The 26,903-nt window shown below is 30.4% G+C and overlaps 1 protein-coding gene across 2 annotated transcripts in view; it reads right to left on the bottom strand.

Annotated features, from left to right (window-relative positions):
• Positions 1-1,922: 1,922 nt before the first annotated feature.
• The window catches only part of LOC129981119 (uncharacterized), a 472,677-nt gene continuing 447,696 nt past the window's right edge, over positions 1,923-26,903 (bottom strand). For both annotated transcript variants that reach the window (XM_056091801.1, XM_056091800.1), the window contains 13 exons: positions 26,409-26,588; positions 26,275-26,300; positions 23,840-24,014; positions 20,814-20,918; positions 18,514-18,711; positions 17,441-17,541; positions 15,814-15,927; positions 11,977-12,069; positions 9,629-9,742; positions 7,837-8,055; positions 6,503-6,557; positions 4,555-4,713; positions 1,923-2,490 (listed from right to left, as the gene is read on the bottom strand). In XM_056091801.1, the coding sequence (XP_055947776.1) occupies positions 2,087-2,490; positions 4,555-4,713; positions 6,503-6,557; positions 7,837-8,055; positions 9,629-9,742; positions 11,977-12,069; positions 15,814-15,927; positions 17,441-17,541; positions 18,514-18,711; positions 20,814-20,918; positions 23,840-24,014; positions 26,275-26,300; positions 26,409-26,588 (1,943 nt within the window). In that variant the 3' untranslated portion in view covers positions 1,923-2,086. The remainder of the gene's footprint in view (positions 2,491-4,554; positions 4,714-6,502; positions 6,558-7,836; positions 8,056-9,628; positions 9,743-11,976; positions 12,070-15,813; positions 15,928-17,440; positions 17,542-18,513; positions 18,712-20,813; positions 20,919-23,839; positions 24,015-26,274; positions 26,301-26,408; positions 26,589-26,903) is intronic.

Here is a 26,903-nt window from a genome sequence, read left to right on the forward strand (position 1 = left end):
GTATGTGAACTTTGTAGGAAAATTTTTTAATGGTTTGATTGCGAATTTCAAAAAGCAATGCTTATTTCCTTTTTCCAAGTCGTAATAATATTATAAAAATTTGAAAAAAAAAAAAACTATATTGAAACGGTGTAACATATAAAACTCTTGTTATATTAATCAATATCGAATTCCAATATTATACAGTATAGTTTCCCCTGTATTAACGAAGTTGACTCCAATGCTACAAATATTCTTAAAATTAGTTCCAATTAACTTTTTGAGCTTGAAAAAAAGTTATCAGCACATCTTTTAATTAATTTTCAATTTAAATTTTCTATATTTGTATTAAGACGTGTATTTTGAGACGTGTATCCTGGACTTTTTGATTTGAAAGCGGCGTCTTATCAATTGAGTTGGCGAGGCCATCAGCTTTTCGATTATGGTCATTGTACATTTGATTTGATTGGAATATCGTTCACTTTCCTTTTATTTTTGTATCGTCCTTTTAATTTAATGATTAAAAAAAATTCATGCTGAAAACATGATTTAAAGTAAAAAAGAAAGCGATTTCACTCGTTACTAAAATTTGTTATTAGAATATGTTATAGAAATGAGCTTCAAAAGCAATAGCTTTCAAATATAGGAATCATTAAAAAAAATGTTTTTATGAAACTACTTGCTGTTTTTTTATTTTACGAAACACGAAAATTTAGTATTAAGAAAAAGTTTAAAATAATTTGGTACGTTCTATTTATAGCAAAAGTTGGATGAATTTTTCAAAAGGAAATTTTTAACTTCCTACCTATACGTAATTATTAGTTTTTATTTTACTTCATTTAATTTCCTTAATTTTTTTTCACTTTCAAACATTAATTTATTTTAGTTTAAATAAAAAAAGAGTAAGCTGGAACTTTTATTAAAAATGTGATGTTTTTTTAAATGAGTGCGAAAAATTAAAATTAAGATATTAAAAAAATTATCAGGTTGTTTGAGTATTTCCAGTCAAACACATAAAAATGAATAATATATTATTATATCGTATTTTTTAAATATTAATTTTACAACAGCATAATCACAACGTTGATCCAAGTTGCAGAATGTAGAATTTTCAATATAGTTTTCACAATATTGTTCATTTAAGAATTTATAATATAGTTTTCACAATATTGTTCATTTAAGAATTTATAATATAGTTTTCACTATATTGTTTGGCGTTGTTTAATGTAAAATTTTCAATATTGTTTTAATATTATACAATATTTGGCATTCAATATCCCAAAAAAATTACTTGAAACAATTTTCTAAAGTTTAAAATTAAATGAGTTATTGAGCTACAACTTATTTTTGTTACAAAATTTTACTTTACTTAAAAAATTTTCATTGGCTTTTGAATATTGTCACATATTGTTTATACGATATTCAGTATTCTTTAGTATTCATAATATTTCCCGAATTTTGTATAATATTGTTTCGCTATTGGTGTTAGAAATCAGCTTCCATGCACTACAGCTTCAAATATGATATAGCAGATATTCTAATATGACATTGCTTGTCTACTAGTAAAATTAGAGTTTTAGAAAAAAAAAAGAATATAAGAGTATTAAATTTTAGAAATTTCGGTTAAAAATGTTCAATTCATTCCACTCTACAGAATTTTTGTTAATTACTTCCAAAAGGTTTAATGTATGCATGGATTCATTTTTTAAAATTTTGATATATTTTAAGCAGAAAACACAGTTATATTTGAATTAAATAAAGCATAGAGAAAGCAAGCAATAAGATGTGAAATCTAAGTAAATAAAGAATTATCTGATCGTTTAAAAATTTGTTCCATCATTATTAACATGTGTTAACTCGCAAAATTGTATTTGAATGACAATTAATTCTTTTCTAATGATGTATGCAATGTATGAAAAAATCCACACACAAACTTCTTTTTTTTTTGGACAAATATTTAATATTTTACAGTCTGAGATTTATATGATATCACTAACATCTTTCATTTTTCCAGAATGAATTAAATACATGAAAGATTTGTAATAAGAAATTATTCTTGGAATAACTTAAAACTAAAATCTTAAAATCTCATTTCTGACTGCAGCTTTCATTTACGATCTTGCTGAACTTGCTGAAATGAGTCAAAGATGTCATAATCATTTTGCTGTTGCTGTATGTCAAAAATGTCATCAAAATCAGGCTGCTGCTGTACTTGTTGGTCTTGTTCTAGTTGCTGGAAAGGATTAATCTCCTCTTCGCGTTGGCCTCTTGATAACTGTCCGATATCAAATTGATCATATTTATCTTGAGACTGTTCCCATGATTTAAATTGCTTTGTTAATCTTTCAACTTCGGGTGTAGATTTTGGAGCACATTTGGAGCATTGGCAAGTTTCAGGTTGCATGAAAGTCTTTTTGATATAGTTTCCATCAGGGCATATTAGGTCAATTGTTCTGGGTACTGTGATATTCACTTTGCAACATTTGCATGTGTCTTTGAAATCGCCATCCTCTGCAAAAGTAATAAATAAATAAAAACACTTTTGTATGTTAAAAAGACTTTTTAAAAAGATGTTTTATTTGTTGATTTATAATTATTTTAAACATTCTGAATTCTTGTAAACAGTTTTTTTCTCAATTTCACTACCAGATGGCGCCACGGTTAAGTAATCAGAATTTAATTAATTTCAAAAATATTACAATAGTATATTTTTATCGAGATTTCGCAGTTGTACAAAATTTGCAACTCCAGCATACATCAGGACAGGAGTAAAAATGAGTTCTTTTATAAAATTCTGTCTATGCGAACAGGAAAGAGATTTAGATAAAAACATAGCTTTGGAGAGTTTATATTTGTTGTATAATAATGAATGAATCTGTGATACTGAGGGTTTGAAATGTAAAATTGCTTGATAAATAATGTAATACGGAGGAAGAAGTAACTTTCCATAATATATTTTTATGTTTAATAATCTAATAATTATATTAAGTCACAAATATTATAAAAAAGAACTTTAAAAAATTTAATAGAGATCAAAAACGAAATTATAGTAAAACCTTTAGCGCAGAATATATTATAAATTCGAGAAAATTTTAGAGTTGAAGGCCAGTTCTAAATATTTTTGTAAATGTCGCAATCTAACAAATTATAAGCAATTCACAAATTTTAAATTTTTTCCCTTAAATTAATTAATTTATATTTACATTTATCCATTATTTTCTGCTGTTACTTGAAAATGCATTATTTTAGGAATAGTATTCGAAAATTCCACCAATGAACGCTGGCATTTTAAATATTTTTAATCAGTCTTGTACTTGCTTTAATTTTCGAGAAAAGTACCATCTAATGGTCGAAAATGAACGAATATTTTTTATTCCAAATTATTTATACCCTGGTCTTTCATAACGTATATAACAAGTAAAAACGAAATGCTTGAACCAGAATGGGCTAATCAAAGGTTTTAATTACTCATATTCTCTCTTTGAAAAATTGAATGTTGTTAGAAAAATCATTTGAGATCATTTCACTTTTGAACCAAGGCATTTGAATAAGTTAATCAGGAAATAATGTATAGTTTTGGAACTAAAATGTTCTGATCAATATAATTCAAATAAAATTAAAAAAGCACTTTGCCGAAAGGTTTATAGTTTTTGCACTTCTTATATAGATTCAGAATGAATTTTTTTGAAATATTAAAGCCGAATAAATTCTACTACTAATAGAATAGAACATTTGTTTTTGGTGCTCTACAAACCAGTCAGTTTGACAATGAGCCACCAAATTTGGTGTACATGTATTTTGGAGAATAGAAATTGCTGATATCAAGAAAGTCATTTAAAAAATATTAAATTTCATTAAGATGATGGTGCGTTTGAGCAATAACTTCCAAAAATATAACGGCTTAAAAATGATTCCTGAATTATTCTAAAATTGAAAACAATTGACTTTTTATGATTCCAGTTTTGTTATTATGCAAAGTTTTCATCAATATCGACAGCTGTTTTTTGTTTTTTTTAAATTTTTTTCTGTAACAATACTTAAATAGGTTTTACTGTTTCATGAAATATTTAATCGCATATATTTTAAATACATGTAAAAGATTCTTTTTTCTATGAAGTTAAAATGAGAAATTAGGAAGTAAAATTATGTTACCGAAAAAGACATCGTGAATTTGGAAGATAGAGTACCTAGAAAGTTACATTTCTCAAGATATTATGATGCTATATGAAATCTTCACAATGATTAAATTTCATTTAGCAAAATATATATAACAAAGTATAGCAAATTATTAATATATATAATTTTAATATTAATAATATATATAATTATAGCAAAGTATATATAGCAAAATATATATTTGCTATATTTTCATATAGCAAAGCAGATTTATGTCCATTAACATAATTGGATTTTAATGTATATAGCAATTAGTTTCTTAAAAATATATCTTTGAGGAAATCATGAACATTAAGATATGCGTAAGATATTCATTTGAAATCAAATGCAGTCAACCAGTTGGTCACCAAAAGCGGCTAGGTTATTTTGCAATTAAATTATACAAGTGGTAATTGTTACCTAATGAATAGTAGGATCTAGAGTGGCATGCACCAGCGCACTGTAAAACATTTGGTACTGGTTTTTCATTTACGCACATTCCACCATGACTTTCATCTGGAAATGTAAAAAATCCTATTGTGTCTTCTTCCGGTATGGGTGCTGAGCTGCAGTGGACCTCTGGAAAATACAAATATGATAGCATTGAATAAATAGGTACTGTCATTCAGTAAACGAAAAGTCAAGTTGACATTATACGACAGTAAAAAGTGGCGTAATGATGATAAGTGGTGACTAGTGCATATTTTGATTTTTCCTCTGATTTCTTTCTTGCAGTCATCAGTGGTTTAGCAAATAAAAATAAAATTAAGTATTAGTTAAAATTTTGTCATGTTTTTAACGTTTTACTTTAAAATTGACACAAAAACACTATTATTTTATTTCTATGGCTATACGAATTATACCAGAGGCATCTATATCCAGTTGTTCCCGTTTGCTACAATACTGTCAATAAATATGTTAATTATGCACTTAAAATAATTGAGATAAAAAGGACAGAATTTTATTATAAAAACTAGTATTGATATTCTATATAATGACTTAAAACGGAAGTGGATGAAGGAGTTCTTTTCTATTGCTCCAAGAGGCACAGAAATGTGTTACGGCATCCATTAAGCAATCGCTTATAGCTTTCTACTCATATTAAATTTGAATATAGCGATATGCATTTTAATTTATTTGAAATTTGATACAATTTTTATTAGAGAGACTTGAAGAAATGAATATAAAAGCATAATTGCCTCTAATTCAGTAAATAATGTAAAATATCTCTGCGGAGCATGGGATGGGTTCCAGGTATACTAAGTATGGATGTCCGAGCATTTACTTTAATGGATAACATGGAAGCAAAACATTTGCACTCTAATGCCATTTTGTAAAGCCAAATTATATTGGGAATTGTCTTAGGTTCATTAACTATTCCAATTAGCGTAACTATGATTTATTAAGATTATGTTACATAGAACAAGTTTGAAACATTAATTTCAAAATGAAAAAAATCCAAACCATTTGCTACGAGTTTGTAATATTGCTTCTCTGAGTAGTTAGTTTTCCGGTAAGAAAGAGTTTTTATAGATCTAATGGATGCAGAGTCAAGACCTCCTGTCTTGACAGCAAGCTTGGTGATGAGTTTAGTGACTTTGGGGACAAAAATGAAGGACTCGGAATATTCGAAAATCATGGAGATAGCTTTATTAGGACTCGAATTTCAACATCTGTTCTAGAACATTCGATGCCCGTTCAGGTTGTTCGTATAAAAATGGAGTTGCGCACATGAGAAGTGTCAGTAATTGAATTGAACTCAAGTGAATTGTTGAAAGAAATTTCTCTTTAGAGTTCTCTCTGATCACTTTAATAGAGATTTGCTGCCTTTGTGTTGTTGACTTCTGCAAGAGCTGTTTTGTGTACCCTTTGTAAGTGTTTGTGCTTTGTAATTTTGCATAGAATAAGCATCGTTATGCTTTACTGAGCCTATTGAACTTTTTACAGTACAATCCACCGACACATTTTGGATTTTCAGTAAGATATTGAAGGAAAAAAGGAAAATATTGGGTGCTCTCTTGACTGGTACAAAAAGTTCACAGATATAAAGTGCTCTGTTTCCTTTGCCTAAGATAAAATCGCAGTTAATGTCAACATAGTCTTTATCAGCTCCTCCTTTGGTAATTGAACTAGATGTGGTTTATGTTGTAAAGTTGCAGGTGTTACAAAATGTCAATAGGGGGCGAAAAGATTGTACTACTACCTTTGGAAAACGACCGATAATGATAAGGAGAAAAAAATATTCTACTTCGATAGATCATATTCCCTTGTTATTATGCCAAGAATAAAGGTAAGGCATATGAAGTAAATGTTTCCATTTTGATATTGAAATTGATTTTATCGATGAAATTAATATATCTTTACTTACCACTTGTTAAATTACATATTTCACAACAGCCATTTTCATCCCAAATTATTTTGTCCTGCAAATAAAATAAAAGAACTCTAAAAATGAAAAAAAAAAAAAAAAAAAGAGTAACCATAGTTAAAATTTAAAATAATTTCTATTCGGTATAAAAAAAATTCCTTACGCTGGTACACTCAAGAAATATAAACAAAAAAAATTAATGCAAGGAACTGCTCATCAAACGATTCGATATAGAATTAAAATCTGCTTATTTCATACTTCAAAATTTTTTTTGGGGAACGATTACTGTTTGAATATTTTATCATAAAAGGGCTCAATTTTTTTTATCAAATAAATTTAGAAAATGATATAATGTCTTAAGATGCAACAGCCAGCACCTGGAAGATCCAAGGAATAAATTTATGCCCAAAATGAAGGTTAATCTCATTTTGTGTTCCTCTGACTCACTTGCAATTTACTGTAGACTGTATAGAATTTGAACATATCTATATTCTTCAAAACTTGAATTTTAAACATTGAAATTCCTTTCTAGTTAATGAATCCAAATATATTAAGGACGAGGGAAAATATCCATGTGTTAAGAGTAATGATGCCGATGAAAAGCAACTTGTTTGAATGTGAACATATATAATGGAATTACTTTTGACAGGAAGTTCTGGGAAAGAAATTTCCAAAAACATTTAATTAAAACATAAAAATTTCAATGTTCAAATTATGAATTAATTTAAGATCTATACTGATAAAAAATAATTAAAAATAATAAGAGGCTAAGAGTTCCTCTTATCTCTCCTAGGGTTAGTTTATTTCTGTCTTTGCAAGTGCTTTGTAATATGAACAATACAAGTACTGCACTGAATTCATGTTAGTAAAAAGGAAATCGTATTTAGCCAGTTTTAGAATGATATATTTGGTATAATGGTACTTTTCCGTTAGCCTGGCGCAAATGTCACCAATTGTGAACCAAACGTGAATTTGGCGTAAAAAAGCTGCCGAAATTCAACATTATTTGGCGATTTTTCGCTTTCGCCCAGCTAATGGATTATAAACCAAACGCGAATTTGGCGTAAGAAATTTGGCAGAATTCTACATTATTTGGCAATTTTTCGTTACGCCCGGCTAACGGAAAAGTACCATTCATTTTTCATGATGGATGAAAATGTCCACCAGTTCAGTGCAAGTGTAAAAATGCTTTTATATGCAAAGAAGATTAGAATATGGAATATAAACTTTCTCAGTATGTTCTTAAAACTGCTTTTTTTAATGGGAGATTATACATGTCAGTAATTTATTCTTTGAATTCCAAAAGATTGTAACTGTGACAGTTCAATTATTACCTTTGGACAGTCTTGTGGAATGACTGGACAAGGTTGAGCAGTGAATATTGTCATCACTGACCCATGCTCCTTGATGCATTCTGCTTTCCTGCAAGGATTTTCAGGATTTGTCCAGGTCTCTCCAATTTCGTGTAGATCGTCACCGTCTTCGCATCTGGTTACTTCACAGATACCACAACACTGTCCAAGTCTTTTAGATGGCGGGATGTATACAGCCGTCTGAAATAATGGGAATGTGCAAATTGAAGATTTCTTTGAAAACAACAAAACATGGAATAACATGCATTTGAAGAAAGAAAAGATTTTGGTGTCTTAGAAAAATCCAAGTAGATAACTTTTAAATTGTAAGATTGAAATATAAAAATGTTTTCCTATGATTTCATCTATTTTTCAGTGTTTAGTTCTGAAAATGAAAATTTCTTGGTTAAAAATGTAAAAAAAAAGGGCGTAGGAGACTTACTACCTGCAGCTTGTCGGCATATTATGCTATTACTTGTTAAGAGAACAGTCTAAAAGTCTCAAATACACAAGTTTATTGCACGAGGTATTTATAGAAGTAATCAATGTACTAGAAAGAATATACGATGTATGCAAAATAAAATAAATACTTACTGCGCCATCTACTCCTTAGACACTGTAATTCGTAACAAAGGGAATTAAAACCCTAGACAATATATTTCATGAAATTAACATTTATCTCCATTATATTGTGTAAGAGTATATAACTGTGGGGTACCTCACTCATAAATGAAGTGAAAGTCATATATGAATGTCGACGACTTATAAATTATTTAACAAAATCATGGCGAGATCATCAAGATAAAGAACAAGGTACTAGATGTTAGAGAAAGAGAGCTATAGTTCTTTTATTAGTAACAAGACAGATTGTGGCGTTCTTATTTATGAAAGCATCTACTGAAAGTCGACTCATAAGCAATAACGTTTATCCAGAACCGAATTTCCGAAGATGTAAAGCTATCTAAAAGGCGATACTACCCCAATGGAATCATCGAAAGCGTTGTATGTTATCGACAATCTCTTCCCAAGAGATCTGCAAAACGACCTGTAAGCATAATGCTTTTCCAATATTTTCAAAAATACTTGAACATTTAAGGTGCATATATGCTATGTTGTTTCCTCTTATATAGATTTTTTTATAGATTTATTTCTTATATAAATAGTTTAATTCTTAGTAGTTTTATATATTTTGTGTGTGTTTGGCGATGAAAATAAATGCAGATAAGAATATAATTCTGAGAATTTTTTTTACCCAAAATATAATTACAAAATGTTATCATTCTACAAAATTACTGTTTTTAATTCTGTTTTAAAGGCACACTCACACGAGACCAAACATAGTCATTGCGCAAATAGTTGTCTTTTTGCTGGTGACTTTGTATTGTCCCAATGTGAACAGTTGAGACAAATTGTTGCCACGATTAGACAATTATTTGTCATTTCCCCATCGAGGTCAAGTTGCCTTTCTAGTTGTTGAAGGAGACACAATTCATTGGTGACGCAGGCACAACCACTGATATATCTGGCTAGTTGGGGTAACTTGACATATAAGTTGACTTGATGCATACTTCAATGGCTAGATGACGATGATGCAGTGAATGTAGAGTTGAAGAGGTGGCTTGAGTGGCAACAGTGGAGGGAGATCAAAACACAAACTTCTCTTGGCACAGAAGGAACGTGGACAGAGAGAAGGGTGATATGGGTAGTCTTCTATTGTGCAGCAATAGTTAGCCTCGGGTGAATATTTCTTAACTAAAAATTATATTATTCTTACCTTTGGACATTCGGTGCAGTTCATTACAATTTTCGTTTTCTGGACTTCTTCACCGTTATCTTCGCAGATGAAATGGACGCAAGGGTTGATTGGATCAGTCCATTGTTCTCCAACCTAATAATTAAACCATCATTACATATACAATATTCTAGATCCATTGAACATTAATTTCATTGGAACATTACTATTTCTTTAAGATGCGTAAGTATAAAAAAAGGCATTGTTATTTTACAATTTTCTCAAAGTGACATTTCTCTAAAAATTTTAAAATTACAGAAAGTAAAAAGAAAATACTTTTGACTATTAAATGTTGTTACATCTGAAGATGGTTTTATTTTTTCCTCATATGAAGAACACAAGGAGAAAGTATTGTAATCGCAGAAAAATTTGAACTCGAGATTGCGATGTATCTCCAAGTTTCTGCCCTCCTTGAGCAATTATGACTTTTATTATTATTATGTCTTTTGGAATTATGCCTATCTGATTGTCAATTGAGTTAGAGTGTCAAAATTTGTTTTGTGGTCTTAGTTCCAAATTTGCATATTCCTATCAAACTTTGCGCAAAATTCATTTATAAAGCTTGTGTGTCCTGAAGCAAGTGAACACGTTAACCAAATGGATAACATTTTATATAGTTTTAACATCTAAAGTGTAAATTAATATTAAATTCCATCAAAGGTTTGACTATCTGTTCGCCTGTAGGTTGAGAAAAATGTAAAGGATAATTCAGAAAGATAACTATCTTAATAAATGAAATTTGTCAAGCGATATTTTCCTTAAAATTTTAATTCTATGTCATATTTTGCTTTCAATTAATCGACAAACGATACTCAAAATATATATTCGGCTTTCTTCATTATGTTAAGAAATACAAAACACTCAGATCACAAACTTCTCATTAAAAGAACCCAGACAGACAACGCTAGTTATTATTATTATTCTTTTTTCATATTTTGAAAAGTTAATACTACGGACATTTATCAGAATCTCGAAATGAAATATTTTGCCAATTAAAATACTCTCCTTATAAAAAAAAGTAAATTAAAAATCTTCATGAAGTCATAACTAAGCTAAATCTGAATGTATTCTAAAGGCTTCAGAAGAAAAATTTCGTCAGAAATACATTAATGTTTCTTGAATAAAGCTTTTTCCTATTACATTTTTTTCAATATATTTTTACCATATAAAACGATAAAAATTAATTATATTTCTTTTATTTTTTTAAATTTTTATTAGCGATACGAAGTACAAGCATGATTTCACATTTTGTGATGCATTTGTATTCGGTTTTGCAACTGTAAATTTATCTGATAAGTATTCCATTTGGTTTAAATAGTATTGCGAAGTCAAGAGATTGTTAATTGTTTCCATTATATAATACTTTAATTTTATTTTAAAACTGCTTACAAATACTACATAATCCTTTTTTAAATCTGGACGATTGGACAAAACATGAGAAAGGATATTGAAGGATCTCACTCATAATATAGAGTGCAGTTTTAACCCTTTCTAGGGCCGTGGGAAGTAGGCTTCCCACCAAATTTTTTTAGTAAGTCAGAAACTTAGATGCTTCAGTTCTTTATCTCAGACAAAATGATGTCTTGATTTATTACTTAATTATTAATTAACCAAATTCATTAATGAATCAAATTAAATTTATCTAATAAGCTAAATGAATCCCTTTTCTTATTCTAATTTCAAGCCTAAAAATATTTTAACATAATATGACTAGAAAAAAATGGCCCTTTAAAGGGTTAAAACGAAATTCGGTATATTTTTACAATTTTAACTATTTTTTCAATTGAATGAGTATAGGGCCAATAATTTACAAAAAAATTAAAATTATTTTTAGTGCTTTATACATTTAGATAAAATTTGTCTTCTCAGCAGAAAATTTAGCTTTAAATGTCGAAAATTAAAACAACAACACAAAAAAGGTTTTCAATCTATTAAACGATTTCAGTTTATTAGAAAAGAACCCAATATTTTTTTTGAAGCTGAGCATCATTTACAGAATTTTTTTGGATCAAATAAATATCTAATTCTTGAAACTGATATTGAAATTAATTAATTCAGATGGCTTATAACAAATTGATATTTGTACTTAAATTAGCTTTATTAATCATTAACATAAAATTTAAGAATTCAGTAGCAAAAATATATATATGATTTATGAAAATGGTAGTTAAATTTAATCTTCAAAATCTAATGATTTGTATTTTATTATACATATATATAAATATAATTTCATTTCTCTACTTATAAAATCCAAACTTTTCTCAAATATAATGAGACAAAGCAATGAATTTGATTTCTTTCTTCTTCAAATATGTAAAAATTCAACTAACCTCATGAATGATTCCTTCGTAATCTTTACATCGACGTCGCACAAAGATCGGACAGCATTTCCCTGGAACGTCAACTTCTTCAAGAACGTAATCCTGAAAATGGAAAAAAAGAAAATTTCTAATGTTTGAAAATATATTCAGAATTAATTTAGTAATGTGAATTTCCTGACAACAAATCTGATAATCTAACTGGAAAATTTCTTTCCATGTGCCATTTTTTCTTTTTTTGGTGACCATATTTAAAGGTAATTTTAAAAATTTTGTCGGACGTTTTTTCCTAATACCAAATATCGAATGTTTTTTCTAATATGTTTTTTTTACGATATCTCCATGAGAGTTTTGATATCCTAAATTCTGTACAATTTCATGAAGTTGTTGTAACGGTATTGTAGAATATTTTTGTGCCTTTATTGGGCCATGGTAGCCTTGTGGTAAAGTGTCAGCTTCGGAATTGGAGGACTTCAGGTTCGAGACTCAATCCACCGAACAACCGTCGTGTAAGCGAGCCTGGTGCACGTTAAATGAGTCGGGGCCAAACGGCCTCCTCCTGGTGTGGTGTGGAAGCTTGGAGAGGGGGTGACAGGGGATGTCATCCTCATCATCCGACCGAGGTTCAGAATTACGAGGTCCTTCCCAAAATAGCACTAGTGTTACTTTAAAGCTTTAAAATGGGACACTAACCCTTTCTAGGGCCGTGGGAAGTATGCTTCCCACCAAATTTATCAATCTTTGTATGAAATTATGTAAGTTGGCATAAGTTCTGACAAGTTTTTTTTTAGTAAGTCAGAAACTTAGAGGCTTCAGTTCTTTATCTCAGACAAAATGATGTGTCTTTATTTGTTACTTAATTATTAATTAACCAAATTAATTAGTTAATCAAATTAAATTTATCTAATAAGCTAAATGAATCCCTTTTCTTATTCTAATTTCAAGCCTAAAAATATTTTAACATAATATGACTAGACATATATGACCCTTTAAAGGGTTAATATAACTAAACTTGTGGCTTTATTATCAATAAAGTTTCTTATTTTTCACATAAAATTTTTGGTTATAAGCAGCTTTTAATAAAATAATTTTAACTATAGTCTCTGTATGTAATTTGTATACTGATATATTTTGTACAAGCGATTACGATTTATTTCGACATTTTTCGAAGAAAACTTCAAAAGGTTATTTATATTTTTCTTATAATTCCTGAAATTGCCTTTTTTTTTTTAAAAATTTTGCACTACTATCTTAATTTTAGACGCTAAATTATCTAAAATTAATACATTATGATAACTTCCCATTTTGAAAAATACTGTCTTCAAATCCATTTACCAGACTTTTGGGAATGAGATGATAATTTGAATTTACCATGCATTATTTATGAACTTATATTACAAATAGCTCTGGGATTCAGACTCTCTCAAGATTTCTTTCAGTGGTTTTGGAGTCGTTAAAATGACGAAAACAGCAAAAGTGATTGATTCTGCATATGTTAGAATATTTTAGGACAGTTTGAAAGAATGTTTGTGGAAATTTTGGTTATTTTTGGAAAACGAAAATAAATTATTGTTAAAACCAGCGGATTGGTCTCTCCAAAACTTTCTCGCATACTCTCTAATAAAAGTGTTATACCAGAGAATGCAGCACATAGAATTAGCATACAATAGTTAAGAAATATTAACCTTTGACATGAATTTAGCATTTTTACCGAACCTATCGTGCCATCATTGGCTAGTTATTTGACGACTGAGCTTTGGTATGCGATTAATAACATTCAAAAATCAAATCTGTATTTTAAATGCGTTTTTCGGAATCGATTGAAAGTTGTTAAAAAATCCCATACGAAATTGAATATATTTAACTCATTTTGTTTTTGAGTTATCTGTTTACGTTTCTGAAAGTACAGCCAACAAATGAAAGACCCCTCATTGGGTTTGATTCAAAATTTGATAGGTGTTTACACTATAGATGCTAAATACGTGTGCCGAATTTCATCCATCTAGCTCTTTTCATTTTAAAGTTATCGTGTTAAATTGTATTCGAACAGCCGGGCAGACTAACTTTCTCTGAACGGAATTTGTTCAATTTTTCATAGAATTCTACAAATTTGATGTAAAGACTGTCTAACAAATTTCATCTGTCTAGCTCAAAGCGTTTTCGACTTATCCTTGTCGCAGACAGACGGACATTTCCAAAATTGTATTTTTCGAGCTCGGTAAGTGTTAAAACGTGGAGATTCATCAAAATCTAATGTTTGAATTTTCTGACAATTACTATACTTTCTCTATGTTACATAAAAAAGACACTTGTGTAAAAAAACCCTTATAAATGATGGATGGATTCTATAAATCATCATTTCCAATGAGTTAATTAATCAACTTAATTTTTATTGGTCCAAATGCTTTAATGTAAATGAATACAATTTCAAAAATATTAACAACCTTTGGCAGTCAGTAGGGGATATTGATTATTTAATTTCAATGAAATATCTTATGAATAATTTATATTATTTGCTTTTATTACTATTAAACTTTTATTATTAATTACAAACTATTTTTATACTTAAAATTACAATAGATACCGTATTGTAAATGGAAATTGCAATAATAATTTTTCATATCCACGTATAAAATATATTGATTTAAAACAATTTTTTATAAGCTATTATAGTTATTTTATACCATTTTTGCGACCCCATGATTATTGAAACACATACAGATTAAAATACTGCTACAAATTTGCATAATTATTATGGAGTATTCAGAATGTGTAGCTATGCTTGAACAGAGGCGAAATCCGTACATTTGTTGAAGGATTCTGTCAAGATTTTCGTCCTTAGCACTTCGGAGGAAATCTTTTTTGAAATTTTAATTAATTAAAAGGTAAACTGAATTTTGGTGATTTCTCACTATTATATCTGAAAACATTATTACACAAAAAATTTTTGAATCAATTTAAAATTCAAAAATTCATTTTTTTTCAATGACAACAATTTAATAGTCGTCCAACTTTTAAAAAAGGCCAAAATATTTTTTGGCATAATTTTGAACAACAGATGGCATTATTATCATGAAATTAAAATAGTTTATAATGTGCCATTTTCTTTCCGTCGCTGAAAGATAAAAAAGAAGGAATCCATTTAAAATCTGTGTAGTTTACAAGAATTAAAAAAAAAAAATTAATTTGAAATTTTGAAAATATATGAACCACACATATCCGTTTTTAACAATGCTGTGATTCTTGCTTCCCTAATTTAGTGCTTCCAAAATATTAGAAGAGGAACATTATACGAAGAAGTAAATCTTCGCGGCTCATTTTTCCTGCCAGGGATCAGTAAAGAAAATCTTTGAATCCACCAGAAAAATCGTAATTTTAATGGTTCGTGTTTTAAATTAGATAGAAATGTTCAAATAATGACAAACAATTTAGAGATGGTATCATAATTAGAATGTCTAATGTAGAAATTTGAATTTGAATTTTTAATTGTTTTTGGAAAGAGTGACATTTTAATTTACTAAATTTTGTGAATTTTTTATGTCAGACTTGCGAAGCAAATTTCTTTAAAATGCAAATTGTTTGTTCTTTTCGATGGAGTATAATTTTTTCTACAACTGTAAAAAGCGAAACTACCTGCAAATGTATTTTTAAAAAAAGCACAAATTTTCTAAATTAAATTTTAAAATTCTGGTTTCCAAGTGCATTTAACTATCATTATGGTTATCAGAATACCAAATTTCAGAGATGTAGGTATGTAAGGTTTGTCTCAATATAGAAAACATATAAAAGTACTTCCTTTTATAAGCATAAACAGCAATCATATCAGTCGAAAAATAGTTAATTACTTACTGAGCTTTCTTCTTCAGTCTGGCATGTTTCGACATTGCACATGGTAACATGCTGATCACCCGATTTGACACACTTGCATGTGTCACATAGACCGTCTTTCCATTCTTCTTCAGGCTGAAAGAAAAATGAAAAGAATCAGTTAGCAAAAAATAAGAAGAAATAATATTATAGAATTTACATATTTTACTCTGATGCAACTGTTTTAAAGTACACTTGTGCGAATATAAAATTGCACCGCTATGAACAGTTTAGTTTAGAAGAATGAAATTTAGGCGATGCATTTATCAACATATTTATTTGATTTATAGTTTCCGGGATAGCCTGGTTGGCAGAGTGTTGGATTCGCGTCCCTTAGGTTGCAAGTTCGAACTCCGCCGTCGGAAGACTCTCCGTGTGTGTGGTGGCTGACGCGCGTATAAATCTGTTGTGGTCACAAAGTCCTCCATGTCGAGAGTAATACCACTGGGGATACTGGATCAGGGGTGATCATTCTCTGATTCAGGTCTAAATTACGATCTGTGGATGAGTGAATGAAATGCGTGAATGAAGTCCGCCCTGTAAAAAGGGTTGTGACTTGTGTGTAGCTAAGTCGTTCTCTTGGCCCTAGATGGCGCTATTATAATAACAAGAGACGTTCCCCCACCGGCTTAAAATCGATGTCTTCGTATAACAGCGGGCTTGTCCATGGCAAGTGCCATAAGAAACAACAACATAGTTTCAAAGTCACAAGTTAAAGAATGCAAGAAAAGAGCCGATTCAAATGTGAAATAATGGTACATTAATGACTGCTGTAATCGTCATAATACTGAATGCAATCTTGCAAATGCTTATGCATTGTGTATTTAAGATACCGTATGCCATTTTGTAGGATATGTTTCATTTGGTCAGTAAATCAGCAACAACCATTGTTGGTTGTGGATGATGGTGAAGAAAGAAAGATCAACAGGAAATACGACGAGAGCGCTGTATTGGTGTAAGTATAAGAGCATTATCCCATTGGAAAATACTTCTTAGTGATTAAAAATGTCAGCACGACTGGTACAATCTCCAACTTGTTTTATAAATTTACTGTCAACGCGCATGGGATAATGCTGAAAATGCTTCTGCTCTTACAAAAAATTACTTCCCAGACCAATATCACTGATGCAAAGAGAGAAACGCCGAAGGGAGCCTGAGAACACAGCGGAATTCGGCCCTCCTTCCAATGAGCTCTAGCTTAGCACCACTGAAATCATAAATAGTTACGATTTGTAACTGCTGGCATAAAGTAAGGTCTAGATAACATATTTGCTATTGTGCGCTATGTTATTTTGCCACTAGATAGCCGAATTTCCACTGCGAATATAATACCATACACCACAGCCATGCGACCGATAGTGTGCTCTTCCTCTGCATTCTTATTCGTCTCGCACAAAATTCGAATAGACGTCATATTTCAAAAGTGAAAACAAGCCTCTGAAATTCTGCATATCTGGCACAATTCCTTTAATGGTGAAAAGATTCTATTTCCCGTTAGTGCACGAAATTAACACTTAAAAGAAGGACAGAAGTATTGTGGCACTATGAAGCAAAACACATAAAATTTAAGATACAATGTAGCATTTAGTAATTAAGGAACTCTTTTTACCTTGTATATTACTGGCGTAGCATTTTCTGAATCCACAGGAACTTGAATATCATTTTCTAATCTATACCTATGAGTATATAAACAAACATCTTCCATGGGCTCTGAAAAAAAAGAGCCATATTTTAATTAAATGAATGCTTGAATGATAGAATCTGAAAAAAGTTATTTGAGGGGTTATATTACTTAGATTACTATATTACTACAGCATGTGCTGCGAATTTCACAGCAGCAATCTCAAATTTTCAGGACAATCTGTATGGGGTTAAGAGAAATCATTTTATGCTTTTAAGTCTTGTGTATGAGAAACTTTGCAAACTATTTTAACCCTTTAAAGGGCCATTTTTTTCTAGTCATATTATGTTAAAATATTTTTAGGCTTGAAATTAGAATAAGAAAAGGGATTCATTTAGCTTATTAGATAAATTTAATTTGATTCATTAATTAATTTGGTTAATTAATAACTAAGTAACAAATCAAGACATTATTTTGTCTGAGATGAAGAACTGAAGCATCTAAGTTTCTAAATTGATAAAAATGGTGGGAAGCATACTTCCCACGGCCCTAGAAAGGGTTAAACTAACTTCCAGATAAGCTAACAACTTGGCATGGCGCCATCTGCCAGTAATGAAAGTTTTTAACTGGTTTCGAAATTTATACCGAATAGACAGAGATACGTAAGATAAGTAAGTTAATTTTGTAATGTCATGCAGTTTGCCATGTTTAAAATTTCAAACCTCCAATTCATCAGAGCATTAGTTTAAAATTACAAAATTTGCACCGGACAGAAAAGGAAGAAAACGAGTTATTAAAAAAATGTTAAAATATTGCTATTTTATGAAATAAAATTTTCAATGGCTGGGATATTAATTTAAAAAAAATAATCTTAAGCATTCTAATTAGTGTCTCGAGACAAATATTAAACAAATCCAAAAGAAAATATTTATTTCTGAAGAATATTGTAATTTAAGCTCGATTAAGACATAGATGGAAAATAATAAATTTTAACTAATTGGGTATATTGCTATAAGTAGTAATATGATTCAGAAATTCAACATAACGAAATGATGACTTACTACATTTGTATGTTGTGCAACACTCTCCTTCTATTTCAACCAATTCCAGACCTGTGCTGCACTCGGGTTTTTCTGGACAGGCAAGTTTGTGACAAACTACCTCAACCTTCTGACAGCATGTGCCATTCACAATTTCAGCTGTTTGCCCTTCCTCTAATTCTGGCCACACAACAGGTGGGCATAGAGCTAGATCACATTCTGTAGAAAGTATCAAGCAAAATAAATACCTTATATGTAGCGTAGCATACTCGTAATAAAATCAAAAGCCTAATTTTTTTTTATTAATTATGTATAAAAGATTTTTTTTAAAAAAGTTATATAATGGCATGAAGGCAACGATTTATTTTTTGTATTGCCTTTCTTTTTAGCAAAATAAAACAAATTCTATTCTAAAGAAGTTAATGATAGATCTTCATAGTCCCTTACTGTGGTAATTCACCAGCTTTTGATACAAGTCATCTACATTAGATTTACTCTCAAACTAAAAAGTGCGCGGGGGGGGGGTAGCTTCATGAGAACTTTATCGTGAACTCCTTTATGATGAGGCATGTTAGCTCTCTTTCCCCTGCATAAAAATTTGGGCCTCTAGTAGGTCTGTGAACGTAAAGAGTGCCCAAAAATTAATTTTTTGAATACCGCACATGAGCATTTTGTACTTCATAATATTGTCACGTAGATACTTTAGTGTGGAATTCAATGACACACACAAGAAGTAGAACTAAACCAACTTATTAACTGAACACAGAACTGAGAGAATACACTGACTGACAAATCCTCTACTTTTATACAAGCAGGGAAAGTTCCAGAATACTTTTCTGGAGACAGTAAGAAAAGTCCAGAACACTTGTCTGGCAAACTAAAGAAATGTCCAGTATCTTCTGGAACATGAAATAAAGGAAAACCTAAAATCAAGGAACTAAATATTTACATATACTATGAATCTCATTGTCTCTAGCGCGATTAGAACCCACGGTCTCTTGATTATGAGACCAGTGCCATAACCATTAGGCCATGGAGATACGACTGTCTTTCTTCAATGCGGCAGTATACTGAAGAAAAATTAGGATGCATTTTGAAGCTTTTTATAGACCGATTAAGGAAAAATTTGACGCAGAGTTACGATTGTAGTATTAAGATCATATATTTCGTTTATCTAGGTCATTGAGTTTTTGAGTATCGTATTACAGGCAAACAAATGTACAGACTTATAGACAGACAATCCGTTGATACGAATATACACTTTAGATGTAAAACTTCGTGCGAAATTTTATCGATTTATATTTTTACGATTTGTAGTTACTGTGTCCATTTGGATAGATCAACTATCTATGAATAAAATTCGTTTAAAATTTGATAAAAATATACAAATACGTTGTCTTTACCACATACCGAATTTTATATATCCAGCTTGAAAGTATTTGAGCTTTTGTGTTCACGGAAAGACTGATATAATTCTAAGAATATGCTTTTCTAAGAATGGGAAGGATCACTCTAACTGTTGAGGCGGCTGGGACCGAGTCAAATTTTTATTTTACGATATGTCTTGATAGTGAAAATGAGTACAAGGCAGGCGATTATTGATGACATATCTAAGGATTATAAGCTTTTAATGAAATAAAAATTGGAGAAATTAGTACAATAGCTATGGATGGGCGATTTTGTCAAGGCGTTTTCAAAAAGAGATTGCATGTGATGAGTACTTTTGAGATTGCTATCAAAAATTAGATGATTGTGTCTAGGTTAGGCGAATATTTATGACATATCTGGTGGTGGTGGTGGTGGAAGTACGAAATGATATGCAATTACATTTGTTTTCAGCAGTGGCTCCAAAACAGAGCTCCGCAATCTAATGGAAAATCTCTACTTCTAAGTTCATCGTAAAATATAAAGAATTTTCTTAGGATTTAGTTAATTTGAACACTGTTTGTTACTTTTTATTTGCGCGCAATTAAGTTTGGCAGTTAAGTATTGCTTGAAAACTACTATGAGAAAAGAAATAAGGTTAGTAGTGTACATGATTTGAGAAAATATGTAATGACCTGTAAGGTAAACTACGCCATCATCCATCCTACCGAGCATTCATTTTCTCAGAGACTTAAAAAGCACTTTATTTTAGACAAACCAATGCAAAAATTATTGACATTTAGCAATAAAGTATTTTTTTGATATTTTATAAAAGATTTCTGTGAAAAAAATGGTTTCATTAAAGACACCTTTATTCAAAAAAAAAAGTATTGGATCGCCCTGGCTTATATTATAAATTATCCAATCCTTTATACGGTCAAAAGAATGAAACTCACCACATTTGAATAGATTGCATAAGTCGGGACCAGTATGAATTTTAGCTGCCTCTCCCTTCTGACATTGTGGAACATGTGGCGTAGGACAATCCTTTATCTTAGGCACTGCAATAAAAAGCATTGAGCTGCATCAGGTGTAAATAGATTTACTGTAAAACAATTTTTAAATCTTCATGAGCATAAATGAACAATGAACATGTCACATGAATGAATATGAATAATTTATAAACGCTAATTTTCACAAGTTACAGTCCATACCCTGATCTGTCTATTCAAATGCTAGTGAACCATGACAATAAAGTGGATGAATTTAAGGAATGAAACTTACTGTATAGAGTCAATGGGAAAAAAAAGAGAATGAAACTTACTGTATAGAGTCAATGGGAAAAAAAAAGGAATGAAACTTACTGTATAGAGTCAATGGGAAAAAAAAGGAATGAAACTTACTGTATAGAGTCAATGGGAAAAAAAGGAATGAAACTTACTGAATAGAGTCAATGGGAAAAAAAGGAATGAAACTTACTGTATAGAGTCAATGGGAAAAAAAAAGGAATGAAACTTACTGTATAGAGTCAATGGGAAAAAAAAAGGAATGAAACTTACTGTATAGAGTCAATGGGAAAAAAAAGGAATGAAACTTACTGTATAGAGTCAATGGAAAAAAATTTAAAATATTTATTTTTATTGAACGACAGTGCAGAGACATATACGGATGCATTACTGGATAGAAAAAAGTTCAAAGTTTTATTCCTTGCATTTAAAATGAGTTCCGTTTGTTATGCGAAAACTGTTTAGTAGAAAATCTATTTCTTACCGCACGTGAAGCAACTTACTGAGCTAAGTACTGAAAAAATCTGATCTTGTAGATTTTTAGAATTAATAGATATAGGTTTTAAGCACCCTTGGTTTTGAAATTCTAAGCTCTCTGTTTCTTCTGCTTGTATATTACTTAAGGGCATGTTTCTAAGCAATTTACAAACGCCCGGCATTTTCATTTGAGGTGCGCGGACCAACACTGTTTTGACCCTCTGCAAATGGAACCATATTTTACGAATTTCTTTCATAAATCTGTTCGTGACGAAGGGATTCTTTATTCACAATAAATTTTAAGTTGTCATACACCAACTGATTCACTTTTTTGCACACTGCAGCACAAAGAATTTCCTTTCCACAGATGTCGCCATTTTTCAAATGAAACAGTTTCGTTTTTACCTGTATTATTTGAATGCAAAAAAAAAAAAAATGAATAAATAAATAAAATTTTGAATTTTCCTTATATGTAATATATGTGTTTCTATCAATTGTTGCTCATTAGAAATACATATTTTAAATTTGGCTTCTGTTTTTGAACGTATGAGGCGATTCAGAACAATTATTCATTAAATTGCGAAGAGACAAGGATATATAAAAAAATTATTGAATTGCATTTTATGATTACAAAATAATTTATTTGATAGTGAAGATTGTGGTCTGAATGAAATGACTTGAAGACACATTTTGTATTTTATGTGGTTTATTGGTAACATCAACAACAAAAGGCACATGCTTACGCCGTAGTGTAGTAGACCTAGAGAACTACACATAAAATTTCTCGGAAGAAAGAGAGAGAGAGAGAGCTGAGATCACACTCCCTCTAGTACAGGAGTCAAGTTCCCTTCTACTGGGAAAAAAATATACTAACATCAACAGGGAGACCACGTGATATTTACATGATTAGCAGCTAGCTCCACCCAGGAAGACCACGTGGTTAACTGAATTCTTAACAACATATAATAATATATAGAATCACGATATTACTAAAGACGAGGTCGGAGAATCGTTTCGAAAGTGAAAGAACGTACCGTAAAACAAGTTTATTTCTATAAAAACACTTTTAAAAGTTATAATGCATATGGTATATGTGGGAGTTTGAAATGATAACAAAGAAATTCCGTGTATAAGAATACACGAGTTTCAATGTTTGCACGGCTATAACATCTGCCAACATAGAGAACCTATTGGACATTAAGAAGGCGTTTCTTAGAGTAATTCCAAAGAACGGCTTCGATAAAAAATATATCGAAGGCGCCTTCTTCTTCGAGTCTCGATAAAGACCTATAGTAAATGTGGTGGAAGATTCCATTTCTTCCGGTAGGTTAGCATGGTAGTGAGAAAACCAAGATGGTATTTTAGCGTCCAGAACCATATCTGGAAGTAAGGATACAAAAGATTTGGCGTCCGAAAGCCATGTCGGAAAGTAAACATCTATCAGCCGCATTGTCCATTTAACTTGAGAGTCAATAAATAAACAAACATTTGTGTACACCATTTCAATTGGCGTTTTGCACCTACTTCTGCACTGAAACTTTAGCTAATTAAGAATTTTGGGTACTTGTTGATTTCTACAGTCCCCAGGTATATTTGGGAATTTTCAGATTACTCTAGGATCGTGCAGTTAATAATTTTTACTTGCTGATTTTCAGATAATATCCAGATCTCAAGATTCCATTATACATAAGTTGCCCAGTTTTTAACCGCGTTGGTTGCGGTGGATGACGATGGTTCAAAATATTGTTAATTTTGGTTTTAAAAAATATCTCTGATAAGTGCTGAATAAAGCATTCAACTTCACAGAACTTTCCAATTTGCCCCCCCCCCCGCCCCTCCCCACGGTTTCTTCAACTAAAGATGAAACAGCTGAAATCAACAATAAGTTTCAGCAGTTTGTGGGCGGTAAAAACTCATCTTGACTTTTCCATTACTCTACTAAAATTGCAGGAAAAAAAAATGGAATTTCCCATCACATTTATAGCCGAGTCGCTCTTGAGATGGTGGATTCTTAGAGTTACATTATAGCATTATTCATCGCTGTATGCTGTATCCTCTCGCCACTTCACTGTCACAACAAGCCCTTGTATAGGTCTGTGTTTTGTTTGGTTCCAGTTGTTATAATGTAAAAATGATGTATCTGAGTAAGCCTGATTTCCCTATAAATTTTGACATAATTGCTTTGACTCACTTTGCATATTTATAAGTTTCAAGCTTACCACATGTGTACATTTCGCAGCAGGGTGATTTGTCGCCATCTTGATCAATTTTCGCCAATGTTTCGCCAGTCGAGCAGATCGGCTTGGATGGACAAAGCTCCACAACACAGGCAATAGTGAGATCGCTGCGACAGTGACAGGTTTCACAATTACCTTCTTTCCATTCGTCTCCGGGCTACACGGAAAAACTATTGTTATAAAAGATTGTATGGAAAAAAAAAAGAACGGAAGAGAATTTTCAAGTTTCTGAAAAAGAAAAGCTAATAGAATAGGTAGTTTGTAAAGAAGACAGGAAGAATTAGAATTTCACTTTTTATTTTGAGAAGGAAAGGAAAGCAATCTCATCTACTGTGCGAGAATTTAACTTGTAATAAAACATTTAACTAATTTAGACAAGAAATTAACAAATTCAGACTAGAATTAATAACTAGAAATAAAGAATTTAAAAATTACCAATTTTCCGATTAAAATTGTTCTAAAGAAAGAGATTTAAAAAAACGTAAATTAGTTTGAATATCTCTAGTTGGAAAAAATTTCAAAATTTCAATCTTAAAAAGGGCTAATTAAATTAAACTGCTACTTATATAATACGGATATTATTAATTTTTTTAAAGAACACCTTTCCAATTATATGTAAAACAAAAATTAATTCTAAAATATCCGAGTAGAATCATAAAACGTTTTCTAGACAAAATGTTTATCACGATTATAAAATATTTTAAGTAGTTTTGTTATATAATCATATTATTTGTCCTAATTTCATTAAGGATGAATTTGTTAGATAAATAACTCACTTTTAAAGTATTACAAAATTTTATTGAAGACTAGCCGCCTTTGTCGACCAGCCGGTTCGCCAATTTTAATGCTCGTTAAAATTTTAATAATTAACTATTTTATGTAATTCCTACTTTAATAGTTTCTTCATCAAATATTTTAAAGCTTCAAATTTTGATAGTCATGTAATTCACTCATAATAATATAAAGTCCTTCAGCCATAACATAATATGTATCTCTCTAATTTTCTGTTAGTTCCGGTAGAATTTATGCTTACAATTAAAATGGAAATGACTAAACTGCAATTAATATAATAATATTTTTTACTGAAACAAAGCATTTTTTTAATAATATGATTACTGATAATAGAGTCAGTGAGTGTTTAAACTTTATGGGCACTAAATAATATCTTTCTTAAATTATGTAATATCTCAAGAATTTGCCAACAAAATTTTCTCAGATTCATCATGAACAGATCGATTAATTAATAATGTTTAATTTTAAATGCATCAAACTTTAAGAAAATAAAATGAATCGTTTAAAATAATCCGCCGAAAAATCTTAACCCTAGCCTCATTACTGTTGGGAAAAAAAAAAAAAAACATTGAAGCCTTACTCATTTGGCGGTGGGGAAAATGGAAGATTTTTTTTGGCGGGAAAGTTAGTTTTTAATTAATAATTAAAATTTCAAAAAAGGGACCCCAGGTGCACATTCCCGACCTCTAAGGTATATATGTACCAAATTTGATAGCTGTATGTCAAATGACCTGGCCTGTAGAGCGCCAACACACACACACACACACACACACACACACACACACACACACACACACACACACACACACACACACACACACACACACACACACACACACACACACACACACACACACACACACACACATTGAGCTTTATTATAAGTATAGATGAAAACGCGTAATTTTTAATCCACTCAAATAGTAAAACAGGTAGATGAATTTGTTTACCATTCTGGGGAAAACGATTTATTAAAGCTTATTATTAGCTAGTAAGGTCAAGTTAAGATTGTACAGATTTGTTCATAACTAGTGAGTAAAAATTACGGAATATCTAACTTGAAAAAAAAAAATCTTAGTAAAAATATTCAGAAGATAGAAATTGGCTTAAGGTTTTAAGAACTTTAACTAATAAATCTCATTTTTATTAATTTGATTTAGGTTTATTTCCATCTCGTTTACCTTATATTCTTATTTTCATAAAAAATCATTATATTTTTGTGTCTGTTCGATTTGATTATGTGTGAAATATTCATACGAAGTTAGACTGATTTTGGAGGGTATAAAGAGAGACAAGAATGTAATATTGTCACCAGACTGTGATTTTACAATCCAAGTTTTATCCAAAACAGTTTAGTGGCCAATTTCAAAATAAAAATAATTATAAATTCCCAAATTTTCCTTCCTTGGATTGAAAAAGACAATTATAATTATTTTTGAAACACAGATTATGTGGCTTAAAGCATTCATAACGAATTATAAATAAAAAAGTCAGCCAAGACTTAAGCAAACTTGTGTGGCAAAATTCAGATCTCATATTATTCAAGATTTACAAGCAAAGCAACCATAGGTATGAATTGAGTAAAGGATAGATTAATACAACAAAAAAGAAAAAAGTTTAATTACCACATGTCCTTCTTCGTCACAGGTATCTAGAACAGTAACGAAAAATTAATATTTAAGGAATATAATTATGATTATTTTCAAACTCATTTCTTTATAGACTACGTAAGTAATTTTAGGAAAGAATTATATTTTACCACAGAGAATGCTGTCTACGCATGCTCCTTCTCTGAGCACTTTTCCTTCAGGACAGAAACAGCCGTCAATTTTCAGTTCGTCACATTTTGAATCTGCGGTTTTGTTTTTAACGGTTGAGCAGGTCTGAGGACAGCCTTCATGGCATTGGGAGTAAATGAGGTCCCCAGGACATGTGATATCTGAAAGAAGGAAAACAAAAATTTCATAGAATTTTGATGGTTATAGAACGAAATTGTGATGCTTTGATAATTAAAAAAAAACTTTATTATTATCAAATTATTACCATACCATGTTTATATTCTATATTATTACTTAATATGATAGGGTAATAAAAAGAAAATCAAAATAATTTTTAAAATTTCACAAAAAGTCTGATTATGGTATGGTATGGTATGGACAAGAACGTTCTATTCGAAGGACAATGGAATATCATTTTCATCAATTTTAATTTATTGTTAATTCATTAATATTTTTGTTAAACTTAATTAACTCTT

Source organism: Argiope bruennichi, chromosome 8, assembly GCF_947563725.1.
Source record: "Argiope bruennichi chromosome 8, qqArgBrue1.1, whole genome shotgun sequence".
NCBI classification, from domain to species: domain Eukaryota; kingdom Metazoa; phylum Arthropoda; class Arachnida; order Araneae; family Araneidae; genus Argiope; species Argiope bruennichi.